This window comes from Aphanomyces astaci (assembly GCF_000520075.1).
Source record: "Aphanomyces astaci strain APO3 unplaced genomic scaffold supercont1.28, whole genome shotgun sequence".
Taxonomy (NCBI): Eukaryota; Oomycota; class Saprolegniomycetes; order Saprolegniales; family Verrucalvaceae; genus Aphanomyces; species Aphanomyces astaci.
In genome coordinates this window covers 350970-374869 of record NW_009798291.1, presented here as the reverse complement: position 1 = coordinate 374869, position 23900 = coordinate 350970, and the positions used below count along the sequence as shown (strand labels likewise).

The 23900-nt window shown below is 48.3% G+C and overlaps 7 protein-coding genes and 1 non-coding gene across 12 annotated transcripts in view; 5 read left to right on the top strand and 3 right to left on the bottom strand.

Annotated features, from left to right (window-relative positions):
* H257_10463 overlaps positions 1–1288 on the bottom strand; it is a 3137-nt gene extending 1849 nt beyond the window's left edge. Inside the window, exons 1-2 of one of the 2 annotated variants that reach the window (XM_009837026.1) lie at positions 1190–1288; positions 458–1133 (exon numbers count right to left, since the gene is read on the bottom strand). In XM_009837026.1, the coding sequence (XP_009835328.1) occupies positions 458–1133; positions 1190–1227 (714 nt within the window). In that variant the 5' untranslated portion in view covers positions 1228–1288. Of the gene's footprint in view, positions 1–457 lie in introns of both variants that reach the window. The other variant, XM_009837025.1, reaches the window with a different exon arrangement.
* A 1269-nt stretch (positions 1289–2557) lies between these two features.
* H257_10462 (hypothetical protein) lies at positions 2558–6786 on the bottom strand. 3 transcript variants are annotated; one of them, XM_009837024.1, is made up of 9 exons: positions 6708–6786; positions 6362–6648; positions 6231–6308; positions 6088–6153; positions 5313–6023; positions 3729–4031; positions 3170–3318; positions 2938–3081; positions 2558–2878 (listed from the first exon to the last, which is right to left on the bottom strand). In XM_009837024.1, the coding sequence occupies exons 1-7, from the start codon at positions 6748–6750 to the stop codon at positions 3175–3177; spliced, it is 1632 nt and encodes a 543-aa protein (XP_009835326.1). In that variant the 5' UTR covers positions 6751–6786; the 3' UTR covers positions 2558–2878; positions 2938–3081; positions 3170–3174. The 3 variants fall into 3 exon arrangements, with proteins under 3 accessions (XP_009835326.1, XP_009835325.1, XP_009835324.1); XM_009837023.1 differs by having other exon boundaries at positions 3196–3318; XM_009837022.1 differs by lacking the exon at positions 2558–2878 and having other exon boundaries at positions 2883–3081; positions 3196–3318.
* Positions 6787–7395: 609 nt separating this feature from the next.
* On the top strand, positions 7396–8181 carry H257_10461 (hypothetical protein). The gene has a single exon (XM_009837021.1). It carries the CDS (start codon positions 7476–7478, stop codon positions 8178–8180), a length of 705 nt encoding a protein of 234 aa, XP_009835323.1. The 5' UTR covers positions 7396–7475; the 3' UTR covers position 8181.
* A 173-nt stretch (positions 8182–8354) lies between these two features.
* On the top strand, positions 8355–10289 carry H257_10460 (hypothetical protein). The gene is made up of 3 exons (XM_009837020.1): positions 8355–9300; positions 9362–9631; positions 9679–10289. Exons 1-3 carry the CDS (start codon positions 8368–8370, stop codon positions 10072–10074), a joined length of 1599 nt encoding a protein of 532 aa, XP_009835322.1. The 5' UTR covers positions 8355–8367; the 3' UTR covers positions 10075–10289.
* A 445-nt stretch (positions 10290–10734) lies between these two features.
* Positions 10735–16681, top strand: H257_10459 (hypothetical protein). Its single transcript, XM_009837019.1, has 7 exons — positions 10735–11622; positions 11704–12639; positions 13218–14413; positions 14674–14900; positions 14950–15223; positions 15611–15690; positions 15770–16681. Exons 1-7 carry the CDS (start codon positions 10778–10780, stop codon positions 16559–16561), a joined length of 4350 nt encoding a protein of 1449 aa, XP_009835321.1. The 5' UTR covers positions 10735–10777; the 3' UTR covers positions 16562–16681.
* Positions 16682–16780: 99 nt separating this feature from the next.
* On the bottom strand, positions 16781–16853 carry H257_10458. The gene has a single exon. It is a non-coding gene; the product is annotated as a tRNA-Arg (tRNA).
* Positions 16854–17076: 223 nt separating this feature from the next.
* H257_10457 lies at positions 17077–18756 on the top strand. Of its 2 annotated transcripts, XM_009837018.1 has the most exons (8): positions 17077–17149; positions 17238–17681; positions 17749–17829; positions 17903–17992; positions 18070–18153; positions 18200–18389; positions 18492–18523; positions 18586–18756. In XM_009837018.1, exons 1-8 carry the CDS (start codon positions 17111–17113, stop codon positions 18664–18666), a joined length of 1041 nt encoding a protein of 346 aa, XP_009835320.1. In that variant the 5' UTR covers positions 17077–17110; the 3' UTR covers positions 18667–18756. The 2 variants fall into 2 exon arrangements, with proteins under 2 accessions (XP_009835320.1, XP_009835319.1); XM_009837017.1 differs by lacking the exons at positions 18492–18523; positions 18586–18756 and having other exon boundaries at positions 18200–18490.
* A 2011-nt stretch (positions 18757–20767) lies between these two features.
* On the top strand, positions 20768–21615 carry H257_10456 (hypothetical protein). Its single transcript, XM_009837016.1, has one exon. The coding sequence runs from the start codon at positions 20781–20783 to the stop codon at positions 21513–21515; it is 735 nt and encodes a 244-aa protein (XP_009835318.1). The 5' UTR covers positions 20768–20780; the 3' UTR covers positions 21516–21615.
* The last annotated feature ends 2285 nt before the right edge of the window (positions 21616–23900 follow it).

Here is a 23900-nt window from a genome sequence, read left to right as displayed (position 1 = left end):
ATTATATACACCAAGGCGATATATATATATATATATATATATAATTTTTTGTTCTCCAGACAGATACAGTAGTCGTCATTGCCGGCTGAAAAAAATTGGATGGTTCATAATATGGCAAGGCAATAATATACACATATATGAAAAATATTGGATGATGGCTCATAATATGGCAAGGCAATAATATCTATATATATAAATTATATATATATATATGTATTGATAGACACAACTCCCGACGCCATTTGAAAGCGCGATCCTTTGTCGTTTGACTGTTTTGACTGTACTTGTGGCCATTAAGACTTGCCATTTCTTATTATTCAGCAAGCAAGCTCCATATTGTTGATACTCAATCAAATATATCAAATGCGAATACAAGCAAGCCTTGAATCAATTCGATACATGTGCAACATGGGATGGGGTCGATATCTGTCCATCGTCGTCATCAAGTGGTACGTACCGCGGGAGTGTCAACGACAATCGGGTGGTCCGAGCTCTGAACGACGATGTACACGGTGAAGAACAAGCTCACGACGTAGCCCACGGCGCACGTGGCCAGCAGCGACGAGAGGCGCAGCTTGCCGAGTTTTCGAAGCAGAGACAGCGGCAGAATGACAAAGACAGTGCAGGCCACGGTCACCCACGCGCGGTACGCCTTGGGCACAGAGAACACGACGCAGAAGAGGTCCGTGATGAAGATGAAGTAGGACGTGAGCGTCCCAAACCCACCAAAGATGAACGTAAACTCGGCCAAGTACGTGCCCCACTTTCCCATGGTGTGGTGGCCGAGGCTTTCGTACGTTTTGGCGGCGGCGTTGCCCGCGGCGTCGCTCGCTAGCATGAGCAAGTGCACCGAGTACTGCGTGAGGAGCGCGATGGTCACCATCACCGCGACGCCGACGCCGTACCCGCTCGACGCGATCGCGTACGGCACGGCCAACGTGCCAGAGCCGAGGATTGTGTTGGTAAGGGTGATCGTCGAGCCGAGGATCGTGCCTTCGTGCTGTTCCTTGTGCTCTTTGGTGACGCTGTGCACGAGTGGCTGCGCTTCGCCCACAGATTCGACGTCCGTGGCGGTGCTGCGTGGAGACGGGAGGTACTCACCCATGGATACAGGCTCAAGCTCCAACGTTTCTCTACAATGTGGCGGTCAGGGATGTGGATGGCGATGATGATGTCGGCAGCTCCTTACGCGACGCCATGCTGCAGCGATTCCTTGACCGTGGACATGTCGACGGAGGTTGGTGGCCAAGATTCGAATGAGTCCCATGGAAGGATGGATAGATGATCGATTGCCTTGTTATGGTGAATTACTGTATCGTTAGCTCGGAAAGGCATTTGATTGGTTGATAGTCCGTTGACAAGTCTCTCTTATTGGTCCATGGAAATTTCAGAGAGCCAATCCGATTGTAGCATCGGATCGCATCAGCCAAACTCAATCACCCACTTGTGGTAATCCGAACACAAGTGAACGATGTTTTGCAGTATAAAACCGACAGACTAGTAAAACGATTACCTTATCCAGTACAGTAGAGCCAATCACAACGAAGGTGACATGGTACATTTAAGGTGATATTGACACCTTCCTGGGAATTAAATTATACAGCCGAAGACACCTCTTGTTTTCAATATATTTGAGACAATCTTCATGCATTCTTCAAGTGTCCGGTGAACAGGTGAAACTTTGGGTTGTTGAGCGGCTGATTCTATTTGAAGAATACACACACTGTTTTTGGAAGAATATGGCAATATAATTATATGACCTTATAGCCAAGAAAGATTCTTCTCTTTTGATTGATACAAATTTCACTTAAATCCAATGATTGGTCATAAAACTGCTATGTGGCAAACATCAAACGTGTCAGTAGTATAATACCTGATGTCGTTTAAACGTCGAGAGCAACACACACAGTATGTATGGCTTCTCACTCGATACTACAAATCACAATTGAAGTTTACAATGCACGCGAGATGATGATTTGTCCAAGTTCATTGCTCTCTCTGCTGTTTTGTACCCAGCAGCACCCAATGTTGATGTTGCTATGCACATACGGTACCCGTATAAGGTTATCGGTCCAATTTTTGCGTATCACGTAGTACAAATTAGATTTTACGATATTATATTCGAAATAAATAAACTATTAATAGTAGTCGATCTCGAATTTCTGCAATATTACTACAGTACAACCAGTCGACAAAATATCGTTGATACTAGGATCAGAGGGAGTAGTTAAGTACTACGTAGTCACCAGATTGCACTGTGGAGTATATCAGAGTGCAATCTGGTGACTTGCCTATAAACATGTTGTTTCGAAGTTCAGGCCCTCTCACATCTACTTCGAAATATGTACACCCGGAGTACTATTAATAACAGGTACTCCGGAGTACTAACTACTAGTACTATTAATAGTACATGGGTTTACCACCCAACACGACGAGGGATATACTAAGTTACACTGGAAACCGAGATTATGCGCTACGATCAACCGTGGGTTTTATTCGAAATTAGAGTAACCTATCGATACATACCAATGTATGAATCAACGACGCATAGTGTACTCTATTATCATCCTCCAGTCTATTTAGAATCACATGAAACCATACGAAACTATATAAAGTGATAGAGCAAAACCCAGCGGACACCACTACATGGTTACGTTATGCTACTCCGATCTTGCAACAGGGTCACGACGACACTGACGTTATCAAGGGACCCCGATCGAATCGCGAGGTCGGCGAGGGAGTAGCTGATGTCCTGCATAGACAGATTCTGGAGCAACTTTTCCCGGACGTGGGTCACTGCTTCCTGGCTCGTGATCGTGTCCCACAGCCCATCGCACGCGAGCACAAAAAACTCAATCTCTGGCGTGATTTCGAATTCCTACCCGATCCACAAAATATATATTTTTAAATAATATTTATGTTTTTTTTACCAAATACCTCAAATTCTGGGTCGACAATCACCAAACTATCCGTGAACGCTGTGCGGGGATGGTTCTCAGGGTAGAACCACGTCGAGCACTCATTCGGGCGCTTGTAATCGATGTCGCCGATTGCCCTGGACACGGACAACTCGCCATTCACCTATCAACAAATAATCAAACACATGTCCGAAAATCGATTTATATATAACTAATCCAGGATTGGAAAATATATAAATATATAAAATTACTTCATCTAGATCGAACACCCACGTACGCGAAAAATATGCATCCACTGAACCACACGATTCGCCTTTTGCTCGATGAGCGGGTCGTTCAAGTCCATCCCGTGCAGCTTGTTCATATGGAGTTCTTGCTCTTCCACAACCCATCCGCCCGCCTAATAAATATAAATATATATATATATTCAGGTTAGCCAAAAGTAGTATTTTTAAAAAAATATTTAAATATCTAAAATATTATCTCCCTTTTTCACACTCAATCAAAGACGCTCGAATTTCCTACAACACTCGACCACATCCTCGTTTGATTTGATGTATATATCTCCTTCCATTACAGATAATATATATATATATATATCGAGACTGCCTTGTCAACCAAGGTCGTCCATCGCTCATTAGACAATCAAAACTCGCATCTCCTTCGACAGCCAGTAAAAATACATATATATATAAGTATTATCTCCCAAGTTGGGGAGAAAATTATAGCATCCTTGAAATATATATATATATATACTAATCATCAGCACACTTCAATGACTTTTTCCACGTTTATTGTGATATCAAGTACCTTTTCGATGCGGGAGCGTTCGTCTTCACGCCCTGGGTGCTGCACCCCCATAATGTCGATGGCTTGGCCTTTCACAGACATGACGGCGCGGCTGTCTCCGATGTTGGCTGTGAGCAGTTTGGTTCCGCGGACGACCACCACCGACGCCGTGGTGCCCGTGGCCGCGGCGGTCGGGTCAACGAGGCACTCGGCGTCGATTTCTCGAAAGATGTCGGTGCACGCCTGCCGCCAACCCCCGGGGGTGTCAAAGCCAACGTGAGCGTGGAGCTTCGCAGGCAACGTGTTCATGGCGTACTTGGCTGCCTATGTATGTACCGTACATATACACTAAAATAAACGCATATCAACGAATATGCTTTGTTCAGACAAAACCATATTGCCAAATTGATTCGAAACTGGAGCCCGAATGGATTCGATTAGAACCGCCAAAGCCAATCAAATCACGTCATGGCGATATATATATTCGGCCAATCCAAACGTACGTTTGACTCGACTCTGTCCCTCCTCCACATTGGGCAAAACCATATATATATCATAATATTTGTATAGTTTGTAACAAGCTAAACTTGGATCAAATGGGGATTCACAAGTCCAAATTTGGGCGAAATGCACAATATATTTCAACAACGAGATCAGAACCACCAACTGATATCTACATCAGTATATACCATAGTATAACTATGTATTCAGTCGACCACCTGTTTTCGTTCATTGCAATAGTTTTTACATTTTAATTAGTTTTTACATTTTAATTACACTATTGTATGAACACGAAACCTTTTTGGATACATATAAAAAACGTGTCGATTTTCAATCATTTATATCGTAATTATACCCATATATCTCCATTTGGATGGCTACACAATGACACAATTGCAAATTGAATTATTGTCGATTTGATACAAATTTGGGGACGGGGTGCAATCGAATCGCGCCGACCAAACCGATACACAATCGATCTGATTGGTTGAATTTCACTTAGAAGGTTTTGATTGGCTAATAATGTTGAGCTCATCTGAGGTAGCCAATCAAATCGATTTAAACTCCAACGAGAAACCACGCCACCACACGAAATTTCACTCGAAAGCACAATAGTGTATGACTTGAATTAGTGTGATACCAATCACCACAGGACAACTCGTTTACAGTACAAACAATCGATCGATAGATTTGGCGATTCAGCATAAAGTCAGCCAAATTTTGGGTAAAAGGAGACAATATCATATCCCACATCGAATGCAGAATGCCACTGTTGTTGATTCTCAAGTACATCATACTATCCTCCCTTAAAAAATTTGAAGAATTTCAAGAAGTCATTTAAAGTTATCAGAAAAGACTTTATAGAATGAATATATATATATATATATATATATATAGTAAATAAATCAACCCACAAATTTGAAACATTAATTTTAGCTGTAATATATCATAAAACCAAGATTTATTTCCTAACATCATAACAACAAAAAGACATAAAACTGTAATAAATCCTACATAATAATAATGATTAACATTACAGCTAAAACTTCAACGCCAGCAAGGTAATAGTAAACCACACAAAGCCAAATGTATACACATACGTACGTGAACTCCAGAGTGACCGTCAAAGAGAGCATAGACGGCTTGGGTTGGGCTAAAGTCTGGGCGGACACAGATCATGTCTTCCAGCGACGGCCGCTTGCCCACGAGCGACGTGCATCCAAACATGTGAGTGCCGTGCATGGCGCTATCGCCATGTAGGTGGGTATACTCGATCGGAGGCGGCGGGTTTGAGGATGGCATTGGCGGCGGCGGCGAGACGTATCCCTTGCGGAGATGGGGCGGTACGTACGCTCGTTTCACGGTTGCAACTGGTTTGGCCACGGGGGTAGTCGGCGCGTTGGAGCTGGGTAACGGGGCGGAGGTCGTTATTGGAGTTGCTGTTTCACACGTAGTGGTCGCTACCAACTCGTCAAACGATGGAGGCAATTGCAAGGCTGCTGCTTCTTCGTCCACGGCATCGTCCTCGTCCATCCCGAGTTCGTCCAGCTGAAATGGAAAGAAGTTGGGGCTGGTGCAAGGGCTCTTGAAGCTGCTGCTGGTGGGGGTGCTACCCAGGGGTGTGCGAGTGTTGTTTGGCGACGACGACGCGGCGGCGATATAGTCTATCGAGTGCCGCAGCGGCGCCGCGTACTCGTCGTAGGGCACGCAATATGCCAGCTGGTCAAACATGATGTGGTCCCGGCAGTCAAACGACTGGCTGCGATGCTGCCGCCGCGCGCTCTCGATGTGCCGAGTGATGCTGGCACTGAGACTCTACATGATGGGATACATATGGAAGAATAGCAACATATATATGGACGCTCGAAGTAGTTAGTACCTTGGAACGGAGCATGACGATGAGGTTGGCAATGGAACGATGGAATTCAAAGAGCCAACTGTTCATCTATGCAGCATGTCCGGGATGGTTAGCTCGAGAAGATGCTGTTTGCGGGGTCGTGTGTATGAGGGACGACGACGCACTTGGTCTTTTGACGCGGCCTTGAAGATGTGCTTGCGCTCGTGAACTTTGATCTGGAACGCGGCGGGCCCCCACTCCTTCTATACTCGTGGGGCATGACATGTCGACAGTAAACACCATGTGGAAGACATACCGCTGTGCATACGGTGACGACGGTGTCGAGTTGAATCGAGCCGTGACGGTACAGCTGCAGGAGCAAGTTGTCGTTCTCGTACAGGTTGACGTTCGTAGCCGGGAACGGTTCCTTGAAGAAGTACAACACGTTGTCTTGCATGACCACCCACCGACGCTTCCACGTGGTGCGATCCTTGCGGCTTTGCTTTTCCAAGAAGCCTTCGCGCGACAACGGGGTCACGTACTTGCCCCATTCCCACGGACGCGGATTCACGACGCTCGTGCTAAGGTGGGATGGCGGACCACCTACACATGCATGAGCCATGATCGCCCTGCCACATGGTCATGTCATCGATTGCTCCCACCACTGGTGCCGTCGAACGACGTGTCATCGAACGCGGTGCTCATAAAGATCACGGGTGGGTGTTGCCTTAGCCGGATTTCATTCCCGTTACTGGCATCCCCAGATCATATCCGGACAATATCCGGAGTGCCTGTGTTTAGAAAACGTCCGTTTGGACGTTCCATTAACGTTACTTAACGTCGCCAAACAAATACTACACGGTACATTGTACTGTATAGTTCTGAAACGTTAGAGTTTGACAGTGAATTTACAGTTAACGTAAAAAACAATAGATGGCCCGAAAATGGACCCCTTAGCTTTTTTACGCATTCTCAACAAGTAAGATGATTTGGACGATCTTTCAACTATGCTGTTATAGAGGATTGAACGCGTTACATCATACAAGCAAGCTTTGAAGGGTTCGACGTATGCTTCACCAAGTTATTGCTGGTCAAAGTCAAAATTGTGAATTTTGACAAGATCAGTATATGGTTCTAATTTAAATACTGTGGTACTGTACGATATATCGGAACAGTGGGACTCGTAATACTATTGTTAATATGAAACGTATTCACTAGAGTTTATATGTAATTAAATCAGTTTCGTCATGAAAAATGTTTCGGGTCATTCTCTAATAATCGGGCAATCTACTGTTTTTTTACGTTTTACAGCTACGTGTTTTAAACGTTTTACAAACACTCCCATGATACACAACAAGGGCACCGGATGTCGCGCACTCCAGCTACGCAAGTCCTTGGCGATCGCCTCCACTTTGTGATCTTCCCGCATCATGGCATCGCCTCCACCTTCGATTGCGTGTGCCATTTTCTTGGATCCGTCCGTCGGGCTCTTCACGTCCATCACGGCGTTCATGCCTGGCCTGGCCTTCCGCGAGTGGACCGACGGGTACGCTATCCTCCGCGCAGGCCACCAAGCCGCCATGCTTGCGCACAAACCAAACGTAGTCTTGACGGCGGACACCATGAACGACGCTGCCGAAGACGGTCGGGCGGACATCGTGTCATGGCTCGTTGCAAACAATGTCGAGTTTAATTTGGACACGGCGTTGGCCGCGGCGGCGGCGGAAGGCCATCTGCACGTGATTCAATTCTTCCTCCACCATCCTCTTAATGATCATCCTCGTCATGACAAGGCCCTCATATATGCTGCAAGTGGAGGCCACCTGTCTGTCGTCCAAGAGCTAGTCCATACAACCACCGTCGATTCCATCAACGCCGCCAGCGCTATCGCGTACGCCGCCGACTTTGGGCATTGGCATGTTGTCGAGTGGTTAGAGGCATGGCATGGCAAGAAAGAAGATGGTTGCCCTGAGACGTCGTTGAGTGTGTTTGGCAAGGAATCCAAGTTTGTAGCTGCCCCCACAGGCAGTAGTCGTACAATACTTCTTCCAACCTATCGACAGGTTATCACGGCAGTACGCCACTACTTTCTACGGACACATCTCAAGGCAGTTAAGTTAGTTAACGACTACTAGTATTAATAAAAGTAATCGTATTTTTACGTTAACTAGTTACACTAACTGTTAGTGTAATTTCATCAAAATGTTTATAACGTTACTATATGTATGTACTACTAATATTAATAGTATTTCGTATGTTTTCAAACATATAATACTAGTAATATGTATGCTTCGAAATATTATGTTGTTGACATCATCAAGGATGGAAGCGTTCCAGGCTCATCTACAGGCATCGACGCCGCCCGTCCTTGGGATACAGGACCTTCCTCATGTACTTGATCAGGTGCGCACGGCGTTCCCACGCACCCATGATGACCCGTCGTCGGATCTATCGGCTTCTCTGCACCATTTACGACATGCGTGGTCTGATCGATCGATCCGTCCAACCGCGGCCATCCTTGCGCTGTTCGTCGCTGTAGTGGTTGTCGAGAACTCGACTTCCGTCGACAACGACGACAGCCATCGCTTTGACGAAGCATGGACACTCTTCCACGAGATACAGAGGACGTCCTTAGCGACAGCGGGAACATTCACATCATCGCCATGCCTCGCGCTTGGGTTTGTCCTCGCTTCTTGCCACCCCTTGTCCAAAACCTTCCGGTGTCCCGAAAGCCTTATATACGACGCTGCACTTCAGTATACGACACTCATCCATGCCTTGGCCACGGGTTCTCAACCTCCGACTCTCCAGTCGCATCTACCACTAGACACGTTGACTCCTTCCATGCGTCACGCCGTCACCGACCTCCTCCAAGATGTCTCCGTCGCCACCAGGGATGCCATGTACAGCCAATACACTTGTATCCTTCAGCTTGTATCCTCCGACAATGTGGTGCCGCGTCCTGACTTCACCACGCAGGTCGTTCCTGCCTCGCGACCATCCTCATCCTCGACCTCTTCTTCGAAGGCACTTCATATCAAGCCGACCTTGAACGCCATCGTGGCCCTCACTACGACCCTGTTGCACGCGCCTTTGCCGTCGATTGACGCCGCCTTCCTCTCAGCGGCGATGGACCTCCTTTCCTGGAGCTCCGTTCCAATCTTGCATCCCACATGTACCGCTTCCGACGACCACCAGCCATCCATTTCGTTCGAGATCATGCATGGACATGCCGCCCGACTGTCGCCTACTCAGGCACGAGTACTTGTGTGTTTTATGTCCACATGATAGCTCAAGGTACCCCCTCTAACGTTAGACGACACTCTTGCTGGCGCCACTTCGCACAGCATCAACCACCACGTCACAGAGCACTCTGTCGCAGCAACATGACATCCTACTTGGTCACCGGTTGCACGTGTACTTGCAACTGATGGGCCACGTTCGTCAGCTAAACTTGGACATGCTGTTTGAGCTAGCCCTGCCTGGCATCGGGCATGCGTGGGCGCCGCTGCATCGCCACGCCCACCGCATCCTTCGCGCGCTGGTGCTAATGTACTCCAAGGATCGGCCTATCCAGGCCTCCGAGGTATGCATCCTAGATATAATCAAAACCACCGAGAGATGAACATTTAGATGGGTGCCGTGTACATTCGCCGCATGGTGACCACGTTCACTCGTCCAGATGATATCAAGGACATGGCGATGGGCGTGCTGGCCATGACAGCGGACGCGGCGCTCATTCGATTTGCACTTGTCGAGATCTGCGACAAGTGGGCATGCGACAGAGTTCGGTCAGAACCGCTGGCGGCGCTCCTGTTTGAGCTGCTTAAAGTCTTGCCCAGTCGGGACTTGCCGTTTGCGCTGGTTGTTGTGGAGAAAATGATGTGGGAAGAGCCGACGATCATGCCGACAGTGTACCAGGCGATCGCAGGTCCGTGCGACGCCTCGCGGCGGATTGTGCTGCTGGAGTGGTACCTACGCCTGCATGCGCAGATAGCACCGGCGGTGACGTGGCACTCGCGGCTGTGATAGATTGAATCGTGTTGTGCTGCTGTGTCCCATGATTGTATGGTTATCACACTACTACTATGTACTGTTAGTATTAACTACTCCGGTGTGAAGCATCATCTCCCACACGTTAAGTGTTAGTTTGCACCACGGCAGCGCAAAAAAACTGTAACAAGATTCTGCGGGTTCTATTATATATATTATTTATGTATGTATTAATATAAATACTTATTCGATACTAGTACTTGTTAGTGTACAAACTAGCAAGGGCCAAGGTTATAAAACGACGACCGATCAACTAACCAAGACACAGCAAAATGGAGTACCGTAAGTAGTAGTACTACGTAGTTTGGGCTACTAGTAGTACATAGTAATAGGTATTGTCCCCCACTATCTACAGCATGTTGGGGTACACCTCACGTCGGGGCTGATCCTTCGGCCTGTCAACATCCTGTCCACAACTACACAACTAGAGTAATGGAAATCCTCCTTGAACTGCGACCTAGTTGCTCCTTCATCGTCGAGATGAATCCTTCATGTACATCCAATGTACACAGCATACTTCTCGCTGTGGACTACAGTAGTATGAACTATCTCTTGTCATCGATGCATGGCGAAAGGGCGCCGCTGGATACAGCTTCAACTTCACATTGCAATCCGGATAATAATAACGAGGGTGTTATCCGGATACGCCCGCTGCAGAACCACGATAGCGTCGGTCGGGATGATGTGGTCGTCGATCTTGGGCCTCCCTGACACGATCTTGCGGCAGTCCGTGGCCGAGGCCCGTCTGGGTGAAGCGGAGACGCGGCGCGCGACGCAAGCTTTCCATCGAGCGTCGGGGCATGGTCAGATGACGAAGCAAGTGTTCGTGCATTCCGTGGTGCGCGAACTGCTGCCCAACTTTCCCACGGCGCTGGCCGAGCGCCTCTTTGGATGCATCAACGTAGACCTGTCTGGTACCCTCAAGTACAAGGAGTTTATCAGTACTGTGTGCGTTCTCAAGGTCGGCACCCCTCGAGAGCAGCTCAAACTCGTGTTCCGCGTGCTGGACAGCACTGAGTCGGGGTATATTACGCGCAAGGACGTCCGTACGATGCTATCGTGGGTGATCCCGACGTCTGTAGACATTGTTGACTCAGTGGATGGCGGCGGTGGCGTGGCTTGTACCGCCGCGACGTTCGAGTCGACGTTGTTCGCCAAGGCCGAGAAACTCAAGTGGGAAACATTTCGCGTGCGCATGATGTCATCGGGCGGGTCGATCTGTGCGGGTGGTCTCACGTTGGTCAGCTGGGTCCATGCGCTCGGTGCTGCCATGACCTTCCAGGAGCATTCTCTTCCCACGACCCCCGTCGCGTCCGCCGCGCTGCTGCCGTCCAACGAACTCACCACGACCCCGTCGACGTTGCATGTGCTGGGTCTGTACCATGCTCCAACCACGCTGTATCCCGAGAAGATGGCGGCGCTGCACAACGGATTCCATCATCTCCACGGGTTATACGGCCACGGCGTTGGCGTGCCCAAGGACGTCCTGCACGACACATTTGTCCGATCTTCAGTCTTTCCAGCGTACGGAAACATGCGTATTTCTCTGTATATATATATATATATATATATATTATTAATATATTACATGATTTGGGCATGTAGGAGCTACTTGGACAGCTTCAATATGGACAATGGCCAAAGCCAAAACAATGCAATCAACTTGGCTCCGACTTTGCGGGATTGGATGCTGCATCTCGCATTTGCTGCGCACGAGTCTATGTTAGAAGGCCTTCGGTGTCTCTTTGATCTGTTTGCCGACTCCCAAACAGTCAACCACCACCACCCGACCAGCGCCGCCGCCGCCTCTGTGGACGGACATGTATCCGACTTGACGGAACTGCTGTACCATGTCGTGCCAAGTCCAACATATCTCTTGCACGCTCATGTGATTCTTCATACCCACGTGGCCCCGCCGCCCCTTGCCCAGCACATCTCGCGATGGGTCGACCAACTACTAGTCGCATGTGACACGGTCACGTTTGCCGACTTTTGCGGCTGGTTGTCGAGCGAGCAGCCCGATCTGCTGCACGCTTTGCATGAATGTTGCGACATGGTGCACGTCCGTCTGCTCGGCGCGGCCGTCGAGCCCGCCACCGCCATCCAAATCGTCCACGGTCTGCTGCAAGTGTACCACCCCACTACAAACCCAGGGGTACCCGGCCAAGCATGGTTCCGTGTAGACAGGGCGATGATGTGGACGCCATTCCTAGCTCTAGACGATAGCCACATGCTCGCGGCCAAGCTGCCAACGAACAACGGGGACTTCCATCGTCATGATGATATAAACGACGAAGTGTTTGTGAATCGAGCCACGTATGACGCGCTGTGCCGATTCTACGCGATCATGTGTGCTGAATGTCGTACACATGGGAGGAATTCCTTTGCTCCAGTCGAACCCATAACGGCGGCGGCGGCGGTGGTGCGCGTCACCAATGACCAACGGCAGTTGGAATCCAAAGTGTACACAATCACCATCTTGGCGGAAGCAACAACAGACGCCGCGGCGGCGGGACCCGCGAACGGAAACGTTGGCTCTAGGTAATATCTCTATCAATGTGTTGAATGCCCACACGTTGATTTGTATTGTCTGGTCCTGTTACTCTAAAATGTAGATTGCAATTGTGCTGCCAAATCTATCGATCATCGATTCTTTGTTGTATTGTCATTTACCTGTTGACATTTGTGCGGATAATTCGCCAAAAAGATCGATTCTTTGACTTCGTCCAGCAGTTTCACACTAATTTCAGTCACACACACACTATTTCGGTGTTGAATTGTCGACGAGTGCATTTGATTGGCCACGTGATGAGTGTTGTGATGAGTGTTGGTCGTTTATCGATATTGTGTGCCGATTTGGTTCGCATTCGAAACACTTCAATTTCGAAAATGTACAGTATATCAACTTGACAATCCTACGAAATGTTGTCTATAAACTGAGAGTAGTGGTATCACACTAATTCAAGAGTATTGGTATCACACTAATTCAAGGTCCACACGAATGTGATGTTGACGATGGTTGTTTCGTGCAATCGGATTGGCTCATTCTCTCCATGCTGTTGTTCGCTCCAGTTTAGAATAAGCACGGTTAACAATACTTATATAACTATGATGTCTAGCGTGTCCAGCGTTGTCTTGAGCAGTCGCACGCCACTGGACTCTGTCCCAAGCTTGCTGCACATGGCCACGACGAAAGCTTCTTCTTCATCATCTCCAGCCTCAGACGTGTTGTTATATCGACCTGTGGGTGGGGCAGTGTGGCTACCGTGGCAACCTTTGACGCCAACGACTGACCATTCAAGGTCCACTACAACGTTGGCTTCGTTTCTGTCGAGGTCGATCGAAGCGGCGTGGGGCCAGCCGCCGCCTTCTACTTTTTCGTCCAGTGCCGAGATGCCACCACCACCAGCTTCCATCTCCCCATTACCCCCCACCAGATCAACGCCTCCTTCCATGACATGTGCTGTAGGATTGAGCAACCTAGGCAACTCGTGCTTTATGAACGCTGTGCTTCAGTGCCTGTTTCACACAACGCCGTTGCAAGAGTACTTTGTCTCACAAGCGTACGTGTACGATGTGAACGTGACCAACACACACGGGATGCAGGGGGTGTTTGCGGCCGTGTATGGCGACCTGGCGCGCGCCATGGCATCCCCCAACCGGTCGCGCCCCATCGCGCCCCTCACTTTTAAAGTAGCGATTGGCAAGTTATACCCCCAGTTTCAAGGCCACCTCCAGCACGACGCGCACGAGTGTCTATCGGTACTTCTCCAAGGACTCAACGAAGACCTGAGTCGACCCCTCGTTTCCCCCCACAGCCCAAACAAAGCTAACTCTATCCAAACAACCAAGCCATACGTGGACCTACCCGACAGCAACAACCGACCGGACAGCGAAGTCGCGTACGAGTGGTGGCGCGCCCACGTGTTGCGGGACCCGTCAATCATCACGGCGCTGTTCACAGGGCAGTTCAAGAGCGCTGTTGACTGCTCCCAGTGCGGACAAACATCCAACCGATTCGAACCGTTTTCGTTCCTCCAAGTGCCGCTGCCGGCGTCGTCCAGTCGGTGGCGCACCATCTACGTCCATCTAGGCCACGGCCATCGGATTCAAAAGCGTAAAATCCAATTGCAGTCGACGGCCGTGGTTGCCGACCTCCTAGCGGCCCTCGATGACCAGAACGGAGCCCAGACATGTTCGACCCATGCTTCAGTCGTCGTTGCGATTGTACACAGTCACAAAGTCCATAGCATTGTCCAGCCCAAGCAAGTGCTAGCAGACATTGCCCAAGACCTTCACGTGTACTCTTATGATGGTATTATTGACTTTTCTTTTACCCCCAAAACTTAGTAGACTTATCGATGACCTTTGTATGTAACGATCGTCCAGTGTCACACTAAATTCAGTCACCCACTAATTCAAAACTTGACTTGGTCGAGATTTGATTCTTGTTGTGGGTTTTGATTGGTCGTATATCGATTGATTCTCTGCCGATTTGGTGATACTTCGATTGAGCGAGCACCCAAACACTCGAATGTCGAATCGACTTGACAATATCTGCGACGACGTGTGTAGGCTTGGCCGCGCCTTTGTCTGGGCTGCCGTCGCCTCGCCGGTACCAGTGTGTGTACCGTCGGCAGCGGTTGGTTCCGTTTTACTTTTTGCAGCCATTTCGTGTGCAGCTGTACGGCACGCCGCTGTTGGTGCCGTCGGCGACACCTATGACCGGTCGCGATTTGTATAAGTGGGTGCACACCCACCTGCCTCCATCCCCCCCGTCGCCGCTGTCGACCTCGTCCCCCGTTCGTCCATAAGTTGCTGGCAACGTCTTCTAATCGTGGCTGCTCGTAGGACATGGACAAGTCCGTCTACTTTGGCCTGCCGCCCGCCTTCCATCCCACTTGGCCGTTTACATTGCGCTACGTCCGGGCGTCGGACGGCCTTGCATGTTCCAGGTGTCCATGGACGTCGGCATGTGTCGGGTGTCCTGTCGATCCGGACGGAGGCGGCGGCACCGCCGACGACGATGACGGCAAAAACGGCAAAGTTGAAAATACACAAGGATTAAACAACCACCTGGTGGTGTTGCAACCGCATGAAATGCTCGCGATTGATTGGGGCCTTGGTGAGTTATTGCCCCCTTTGACCCAAAATTTGACTGACTTTCGTGCGGAATCTTTGCCAATTCTGATCGATTCTTTGTACTGACTTTTGTATGGGAAAAAAATCGTCCCGTTTCACACTAATTTTTTCATTCACACACTAATTCGACGTTGTATTCGTCGACGAATGGATACTTTGATTGGCCACTTGATTCGTGTTCTCGCTTTTGATTGGTCGATCATCGATTGTCTGCCGATTTGGTTCTTCTGCTCAAATTCGATTGAGCCCCCCACACTCCGAATCGACTTGCCAATAGGAGTAGGTAGTAGTCAGTAGGTAGTAGTAGTACGAGCAACTAACGCCAACTAGTCACGGACGAATACAGTAACTAAGGCCAAGTGAACCTTAGAAACTACTGCGGCGCCCGTGGACCTTCATAAGTCGTACGTGCAATTCCACGTCACGCCTCCGCCGGCCTATCCACTGGAGGTACTAACTAGGACATGAAATGCCAAAATATTTGCCATATATAAATGGACATATATCACGGCATGGGGTGATACTGTAGGAATGTGTGGGCATGCTGTGTTCAGAAGAAGTGGTCGACATGTACTGCAGTCGGTGTCTCACGTCTGTGGCCCATACAAAACGTCTGGCGCTGTGGAGCACGCCGCCGATCCTTGTCGTGCAACTCAAGCGATTCCAATCGATTTCCGAAACCCAGTCCATGGTCAAAGCCGACGCGTCGATTCGGTTCCCGGCCACGTTATCATTGGCGCCATTCTTGGCCGCCACCACTACCAAGTCGACCAATCAGCCCAACACACCACCCATGCCACCACCGTGCGATACCGTGAACAACGCCATATGTGACAAGGAGGACGACCAAAAGCCGGACGATCCGGTGCCGACGCCGTTTGTGTGGAAAGATGACATTGCCGTGACGTTTCCGTACCCGACGGCCGCGACGGACCCGCCAGGGTACGACCTCTACGGCATCGTGTGCCACGTGGGGGTGCTGGGCGCGGGCCACTACGTCGCGTACGTCCGCGACCGGACGACGTGGTGGTGTGTGGATGACATGACGGTCTCCGTTGTGACTAACCTGAACCTGTCGACGCTCATGTCGGCGGCGTATTTGCTGTTTTACCAGCGCCGAGACATGGCGGACGTGGCCATGGACTGCTGGTTTCCGCGGTCGGACGCTTCGAATGGCATCCACGTGAACGTGGACGAGCTCCGCCGGCAAGTGCACACGTGGACCAAGCCACCGAAACGACGAGGAGAAGGAGGACGGGCCACCTCCCTACAACTCACACGACCCAAGTCCAAGTATTGGTTCAATTGGAGCTGGCGATGATGATATAGCATGTTAAGGAGTCGCGTGAGTACTGGTGGATAAGTTGGTTAGAAGTGTGACGTTCGATGTGCGATGTATAACACTTTTCACAGTCCAGTGCAACTTGCATCAAAATTGGCCGTAAATATAACGTTTTTTGTATACTACAGTACTTCCAAGTAATAAGAACTACGTACGAATTATAATATCAATACCATGGAGTTGTAATAGAAAAAAGATCACTCACGGCGGGACTTGAACCCGCAGTCTCTGCCTTAGGAGGGCAGCGCCTTATCCATTAGGCCACGCGAGCCACATATTTTGGTACAGTTTTTAGTTTACTAGACACTTCAATCGCTGGATGAAATTGTACAAGTCCATGGATGAAGGCTTGCTTGGGCGATGGCAGGACGAGAACGAGACGATCTCCTACTGTATCTGCGTATCTAGGGATACCACGGAGTAATCCATTGCAGACAATAGGTCGCCGATTTGATGTCGCCGTTGTTTTCTTCACTAGCAATAACGTTAGCTATATTTAGGGTGCGGCCGGCGCCAGTCACATCCGCCATGGAGCAGTACCAACATAATGGCCGGAAATTGATCCAGGTATGTGTTCTTCAATAGCTGTCCGTCGCAAGCAAGCATCCTGCACTGCAACGTGTATTCGTGACCATATTGGACATGTGTGATACAGATGCTGTTCAAAAGTACGGACAAAGGGACATCAGCAGGGCCGCCGGTGAAAACCCTCCCGACCAAACCGTCGGCGTCATCCCATCCACCGTCCAAGCTATTCCCGCCCATGACCTTGGTATCGTCGAGGCTTGCCAGTCCGGAGACCCCCACCGACCCCCCCTCCCCCCTCCAATGGAAATCGTATCGCTCAACCCACGGGGGGCCACGCTTTTCCCTGCTCAAATCGACCAAAAACGTCAAACGCGCTCCTGCCCGGATTCCGCCTTTGGACGTATCCGTCCCGTCGCCTGCAGCCGTCGCAGTTGGGTGGACTGGAAAAAGCAACAACCACGCCGAAGCTGACCACCAGGCGGAGGATGAGAATGGCCGGACGACAGGTGCAGCTCTGGAAGACGACGACACGGATAGTACCCCAGCTTCGGACGACGTCACTGTGGACGATGTACGTCGTCATGTCTGGCGATTCAATAGTGTCATGTTACACACTTACATCATTTGTGGGTGGTTAGATGGACCGTGTGATCGACAATCTGAAACAATGGCGCGTCGATCATGCCCGCAAGGTGGCAGGGCAGTACCCAATCGAGTCGGTACATGTTCCCTTCGACTATATACATGCACTGGAAGGAGGTGTACAATCTTGCCAACCATTGAACTTTGAAGCGCCAAGACACCGAAGATGACATCGCTCGAGAGGCGGCAGTGGCCGACCAAGACGATGCGGAGCACGAGGCTCTGATGCACATGTATGAGGTATGCTTCCAACGGAAAACGAAGGGAGTCATCTTGGTCTAGCCACCCAAACCAATCGTTGCAATACGTCTTCATAGCAAGCCAAAGCTCGGTGGCATACGCGTACACCCACGACTCCGAAAGAGTGGACAACTTCGATGAAAGCAGCGCAAACCCCAGAGGTGCAAAGTGGTTGTCTGGCCATGTCGTGTGTAAGAATGAAGTTAGAACGGAGGTGGCAATGCCGACGAGACCAAGGTCCTCGCCATGTTGGCTGCGTCCACTTCGTCGACGGACAATGTGGAAAAGCTACAGCAGCTGCGGCATGAAGTATTTGAGCTGCATGTCAAGGATATTTCACGCCAACTACACCGTCAAATGGACCTGAACAACGTCGCGGACGACGACGCGTTTGATGGTGCGATGGTGGATTCCACTGGTCTTTATATCGACACTACTTAGTGTGTGATCTACTGATGGAGCGAAATATGTTCATAGTACCTAACATTGGGTTATGTAGCGCACCTCTTGGAACTTGAAATGGGTGTACAGGTACGAAAACATAACAACATTACTGGACGATGAGTTTGGTTTCACCGTTTCTTGTTGGCTAGACGTATGCGAATGACTTGGACGTGCTGCTCAACAGGTTGGGCGCGTATAGCTGTACTCCCGACGACAACAATGACGGTTGACCTCGTGAATTGATAAACACAACTTGTATTCAAGTACATACAATGATATTAGCCTGTTCAGCTCGGCGCTGAGGGCTAGATTGTCCCCCAAAATTATGCATACAATGTACCGGTACTACTGGCGGTCGCACATAGGTTCCACATCAGGACAACTGTCAAGTGCAGCGCACGACTATTGTAGAATGCCCCAAAATAAGCGCCTCATTTAATTTGGGGGGGGGGGCATGCGGTTAGATTGCATTGCTATTAAAAACCAGGTCTTCGTACAGCTGCATACAGTACCTACTTACTCGCACCTTGAATTGATTGAACGAACTCATTGAACCAATCTTAGGCTACTTCGAGGTCCGTTGCACTGCCTACATGTACCCCGTAACGTTAGACCCCCCAGCGCAAAAAGTGCATTGTGAAATACTACGAATTATAACTGTTGATGCGCCATGTATGTACAGTACAAGCTACGTTTGGGCTACTGTACAAGGATATGAAGTCATCGCCCCAGTACCTTGCTCCGAAGTTATCACTTCGCTGGAGCCAACGTCTCAATCGATTAACCGACTAACGTTACGGTAAATGGTGCAGTGGCCAATCCATCACTTTAACGTGATGGATTGGACTGGCTGACGTGGCACTTGAGTTTGTACAGTACTACAATCCATGGCGGTGGACGATCTGAGTGCGCATGGTGCAATCTGGGAACCAGCTGTAGTTGAAGGTAGCTCAACCGTAATACAAACTTCAAGACATCGTTTGTTGACTCAGACAACCCTTTGTTTCAAATCTAGGAAGTCCCATGTCAGCTGTGAGGGTCGTCGTAGAACCACCACGATGATTGAGACTCTCGATAGCAATCCAACGCCAGACTGAGCTAGAGGAAATGAATCTTTCGTCGACCTAGCTGTTGTGGAGGGAACCCAAATTTACTTGGTGGGGGACGTTTCGAATCACCCCCTCGAAAGAATCAGGGCAATGCTGGGCGGTATGATTTGCCATGTGTGTCCGAGGCCCCATGCACAATGACCTTATGTTGCCAACCCTGTCGGCCATGTACAGACAGTACCAATACCATCTCACGACAAATCCCAATTCATGGATGAATAGCATTGATTTTAGGCCTTATAGACAGGCGAATAATTCGATTGACTATCGCCTTTTGAGATTCTTGACCATCGAACCTTTGGCGTATATACCTACCTACCTACCGTACACGATTAGTATGTCCGACACAATGATTTTGGGGGCTGCGCTGGACAAAGGCAGACCTGCCATGTTATCTGAGTGTCATAACGGACGTACGGTTTACAGATACACCGAAACTGTAGGTCACGGGTTATTTCTGACAGTGCGAAAAGGTTATTGATGGTACTGTACCGTATTAAAAACACATACCCTCTTTGATTAAATAAATAAGATAACTTGTCAGAGTGCACTTCGAGGCCGCATAAATGCCACGTCGAATGCCACCGCAATGGATTTACGTATACACATACAAACATCTTGCTAAACTGAAGCACAAACAGGAATATACTACTGTGTGAGTCACAACCCCCAGCAATTCATAATTTCGACATGTCAGTCACTGAACGATTTGGCCATCTACCTATTAATAACTATAAGTTTCTCGCTAAGTTCACAACGCGTTAAAGAAACCATGTATCACGCAAGGAGGTAGCTACTACCTCAGCACGCGTACTACGTAGTAATCAAATGCTTGGTCATAGACGCTTCCACGAATTCAGCAGAGATCTTGAGATCCCGAAATGGGATACTTAGGCTAGCTGCTATTTGCATCATCGCGTTGTCGTCAACCATAACGTTACGTGTTGTCCATTGCATCTTTCAAGAGCACTGAAGCAGGCGCTTTGCTTGCATTAGTACCTCACCCTCCTATTTCTGCCTTGGACGTCTGGACGTCAGTGCTGACCTTAACCTAGCACTTTACAGTGACTTGCTGTGTAAGGTGTGTATGAGAAGTATTAATTCATAGAGGTGGATACAGTGGCACTCACATCAACCTCAAATTCTCAGTCTTGGCACCGGCTATTTCTATTACTACCGGTACAGTAGAAATCATCAGCTGAGGCCATTTTTGTATTTGCTTCCACGTTCGCGTCATGGGAGTTCCTGCCGCCTCCGCTACATCGCTCCAACTCGACTTTCGTTCGCCCAACAACACTGCCCAGAAGAGCCAACCTGCTCCATGGCAGCCTGACCACACCAGCGATGCGTGCACGGCCTGCAACGGCGAGTTCAACTCGTGGACTCGGCGGCGGCATCACTGCCGAGCCTGTGGATGCCTTGTCTGTGCGGACTGCAGTCCTAGCTTGATTGCACTGCCTCAACTTGGATACGCGACTCCGGTTCGTGTGTGTAAAACATGCCAACCCACCACACGAACGCTCAGCACGGCGCTATCAAACGTGTCGGATGACTCGTCGTCCGACAACGAAGCGGATGCGCTGGACGAAGAAACTCTCCAGTCCGCGTTCGATGAGATCGCCTGTCATGCGCGCATGAAGGTCTCCCGGTACTTTGTCAAGTCGGAAGCGGTGAATTGGCTCGTCGACACGGGTTGCACGGCCTCCCGGATCACAGCTGCGCATGTGTTCCGCCGCCTTGTGGTGAACGAACTAGTCATCGAGTCAAACGATGCATTCTGTATCAACCACGGCGACGCCCGACGCGACTCATACTCCGTGCCTGCAAACGACTCGATCAAGTGCCTCAACTGCACACGTTCGTTCCTCAGACGACGCGCACCCGTGGCGGGGTTCTGCTCCATCGACTGCAAGACCAACGCCGAGTTCAGTCGGTCCGATGACCTCCGCATCCAAGCGTTGTGTGCGTAGATTAGGTGGAGACATTGTCGTCTTCGTTCGTTGTAGCGTCCTGTACCATACCTACCTGTATACATACTAATTACTCAAACACGTGTAATGTTGTCATTGCGAACGTGTGGGCATGTGGTTGACGCAGCATGGAGATAGATTTGCATATTCTTGTGGATACAAACCGGGCGTAGACATCTGATTGGCTAATATCCACTTCTCCTCTTCCAGTAGAAATCCAAAATAATTTGTTAGCCAATTAGAGACAAGTAATTTCGGATTGGCCAATTGGCGCCGTTCAGTCGGCGAGATTCGATGTATTAGTACTACCCAATTGGAAATGATTGATAGGTTTCACTTTGTTGAGTGTGCCTACGATTTCTTACAAAAGTCAAGTTCTGGCCTACGAATTCCGTAGAATGGTTATTCCAAAACTCAAGCTATTCCATTGGCCAATTTGAGTGCAACTTAAACTGTCCCGTGCACCATAAACTGGCCATCGACGTTATTAATAGTAGGACTACAGTACAGTGTAAGTCAAACTGCAAGTAACTACGTAGATGGCCAATTTATGGTGCACTTGAAAGAGACCTCGTCGTAGAATGCAGCTTACTCGTCTCTTAGGAACGGGATTTGAATTCTGAAAAGTGCTGCATGAAGCAGAAAGGTTGGGCATTCTTCTGGTGATTTAATCGGCTAAAATGGACTTCAGCTTACGTTCATTTACTTCGATTTCCACTCATGTCAAGGCAAAATAGGAGGGACGGTTTATGGTGCACGGTTTAACTGTAAGCTTAAAATATGTAGTATGCGGGTTTTGCTTATTTTTTTGGCGATTTCATATTTCTAGTGATTGGATTGGCTATTCCAAAAGCTTGCATCTCACTCAAACTGTCCCATGCACCATAAACTGGCCATGTATGTTACTACTTCGAAGTATTAACGTTAGTACTGACTGTGAAGTAATTTCAACGATTCTATCGAATAATGTACTACTATTATAGTAGTATTGAGTAAAGTAGTGTAATACCTCCGATTGGAAATGAAATGATTGATAGGTTTACGGGTTACGTACAATTTAATATTATATTATACAGGTATTAACATATTTGCTGTACCACATATCTCCACCTAAACCTTCATAACCAGAGAAGTTCAAGTGAAATCAGACATAGGTGTATAGAAATTACACGGAAGCACAGTGAAAATTGAGCATCATTCCTGCTTGATTACCTCCCTATGATTTCGCGATTTTGAAATCCTCAACCGCAATTATTTTCCAAGTTATATACTAATTTGTAGCAAACACAAAATTTCTCTATTCATTTGTGAATTGACGAAATCGTAGGAGGGAGCTTAACGGATAATTATCCGGATGTATCATATATGGTAGTATATGGTAGTAATATACAATAAACTGTATATATCAATACTCAATATAATACTGTAAAGAGGAATGAAAATTGTGTAGCCTCTACCATTTGATACCAAGTGCAGTGGAACCAAATATCATTATATACAAGTTATCTATATTTGGGGTAAAATTGTATTCAAGATTTTGGTTTCAAACGTTCTATGTGACAGGATATTCTGTTTCAAAGTGTTTCACTGTCAATGCCAGAGTTCAAACTCAGTTTTTTATTACACATCCTCTAGTGTAAAATACAGGAAAAACCGATAATTTTTCAATGAATGCCAGCTTAACTGTAAGCTCCCTCGGTACTGTAAGCTGGTCCTACGTTTTTCATACTGTCCGTTTGGGCGAGTCGAATGCAAAGAAATTTTCCACTGGGCCGATTTTAACGCAGTTTTTTTTAATCTCATCGTCTTCGATCATATATCCTGTTTGCAGAAGCTTGAAGGCCCAACTACAAAACTGTGCTCTGCGTTAGCAAGCAACGATTATTCCAGCGATGAAACGTAGTACTTTAATGAAGTAGACTATTTAAATAGTAATATTTGTCCAATACTTTTAATAATTTGTACCTCTGATATAGTAATACTATAGATTATTTAACTTTAATTTTATTTTAAGACTCAAGTATAGTTACCTGTTTTAAAAATGCGTTTGCATTAAGTACGTTCCATTAGGTGCTGAAACTTCATTTCAAACCTGGAGCAAAATAAAAACCCTCACGGACTGCACGTTAAACTCCTGAATTCAAATATACCTTTGGATCGAGGAAATACCTCCTAGGGTAAAAGTTATGGGAGAAACCATTCTTGCATTCCTTCCGCCCAAACGGACAGGATCCAATAGACCTCTTGTTCAGTGACGAAGTTTCAAGTCAGAACGTGGTTAGTGATCATCCATCAAGGCATTGACTAAGTTGTGTATAAGTGCTCATTTATTTCATTATTATTTATGTTATTGAATCAATTCGTTGTCGATTGCCGAACTGATCA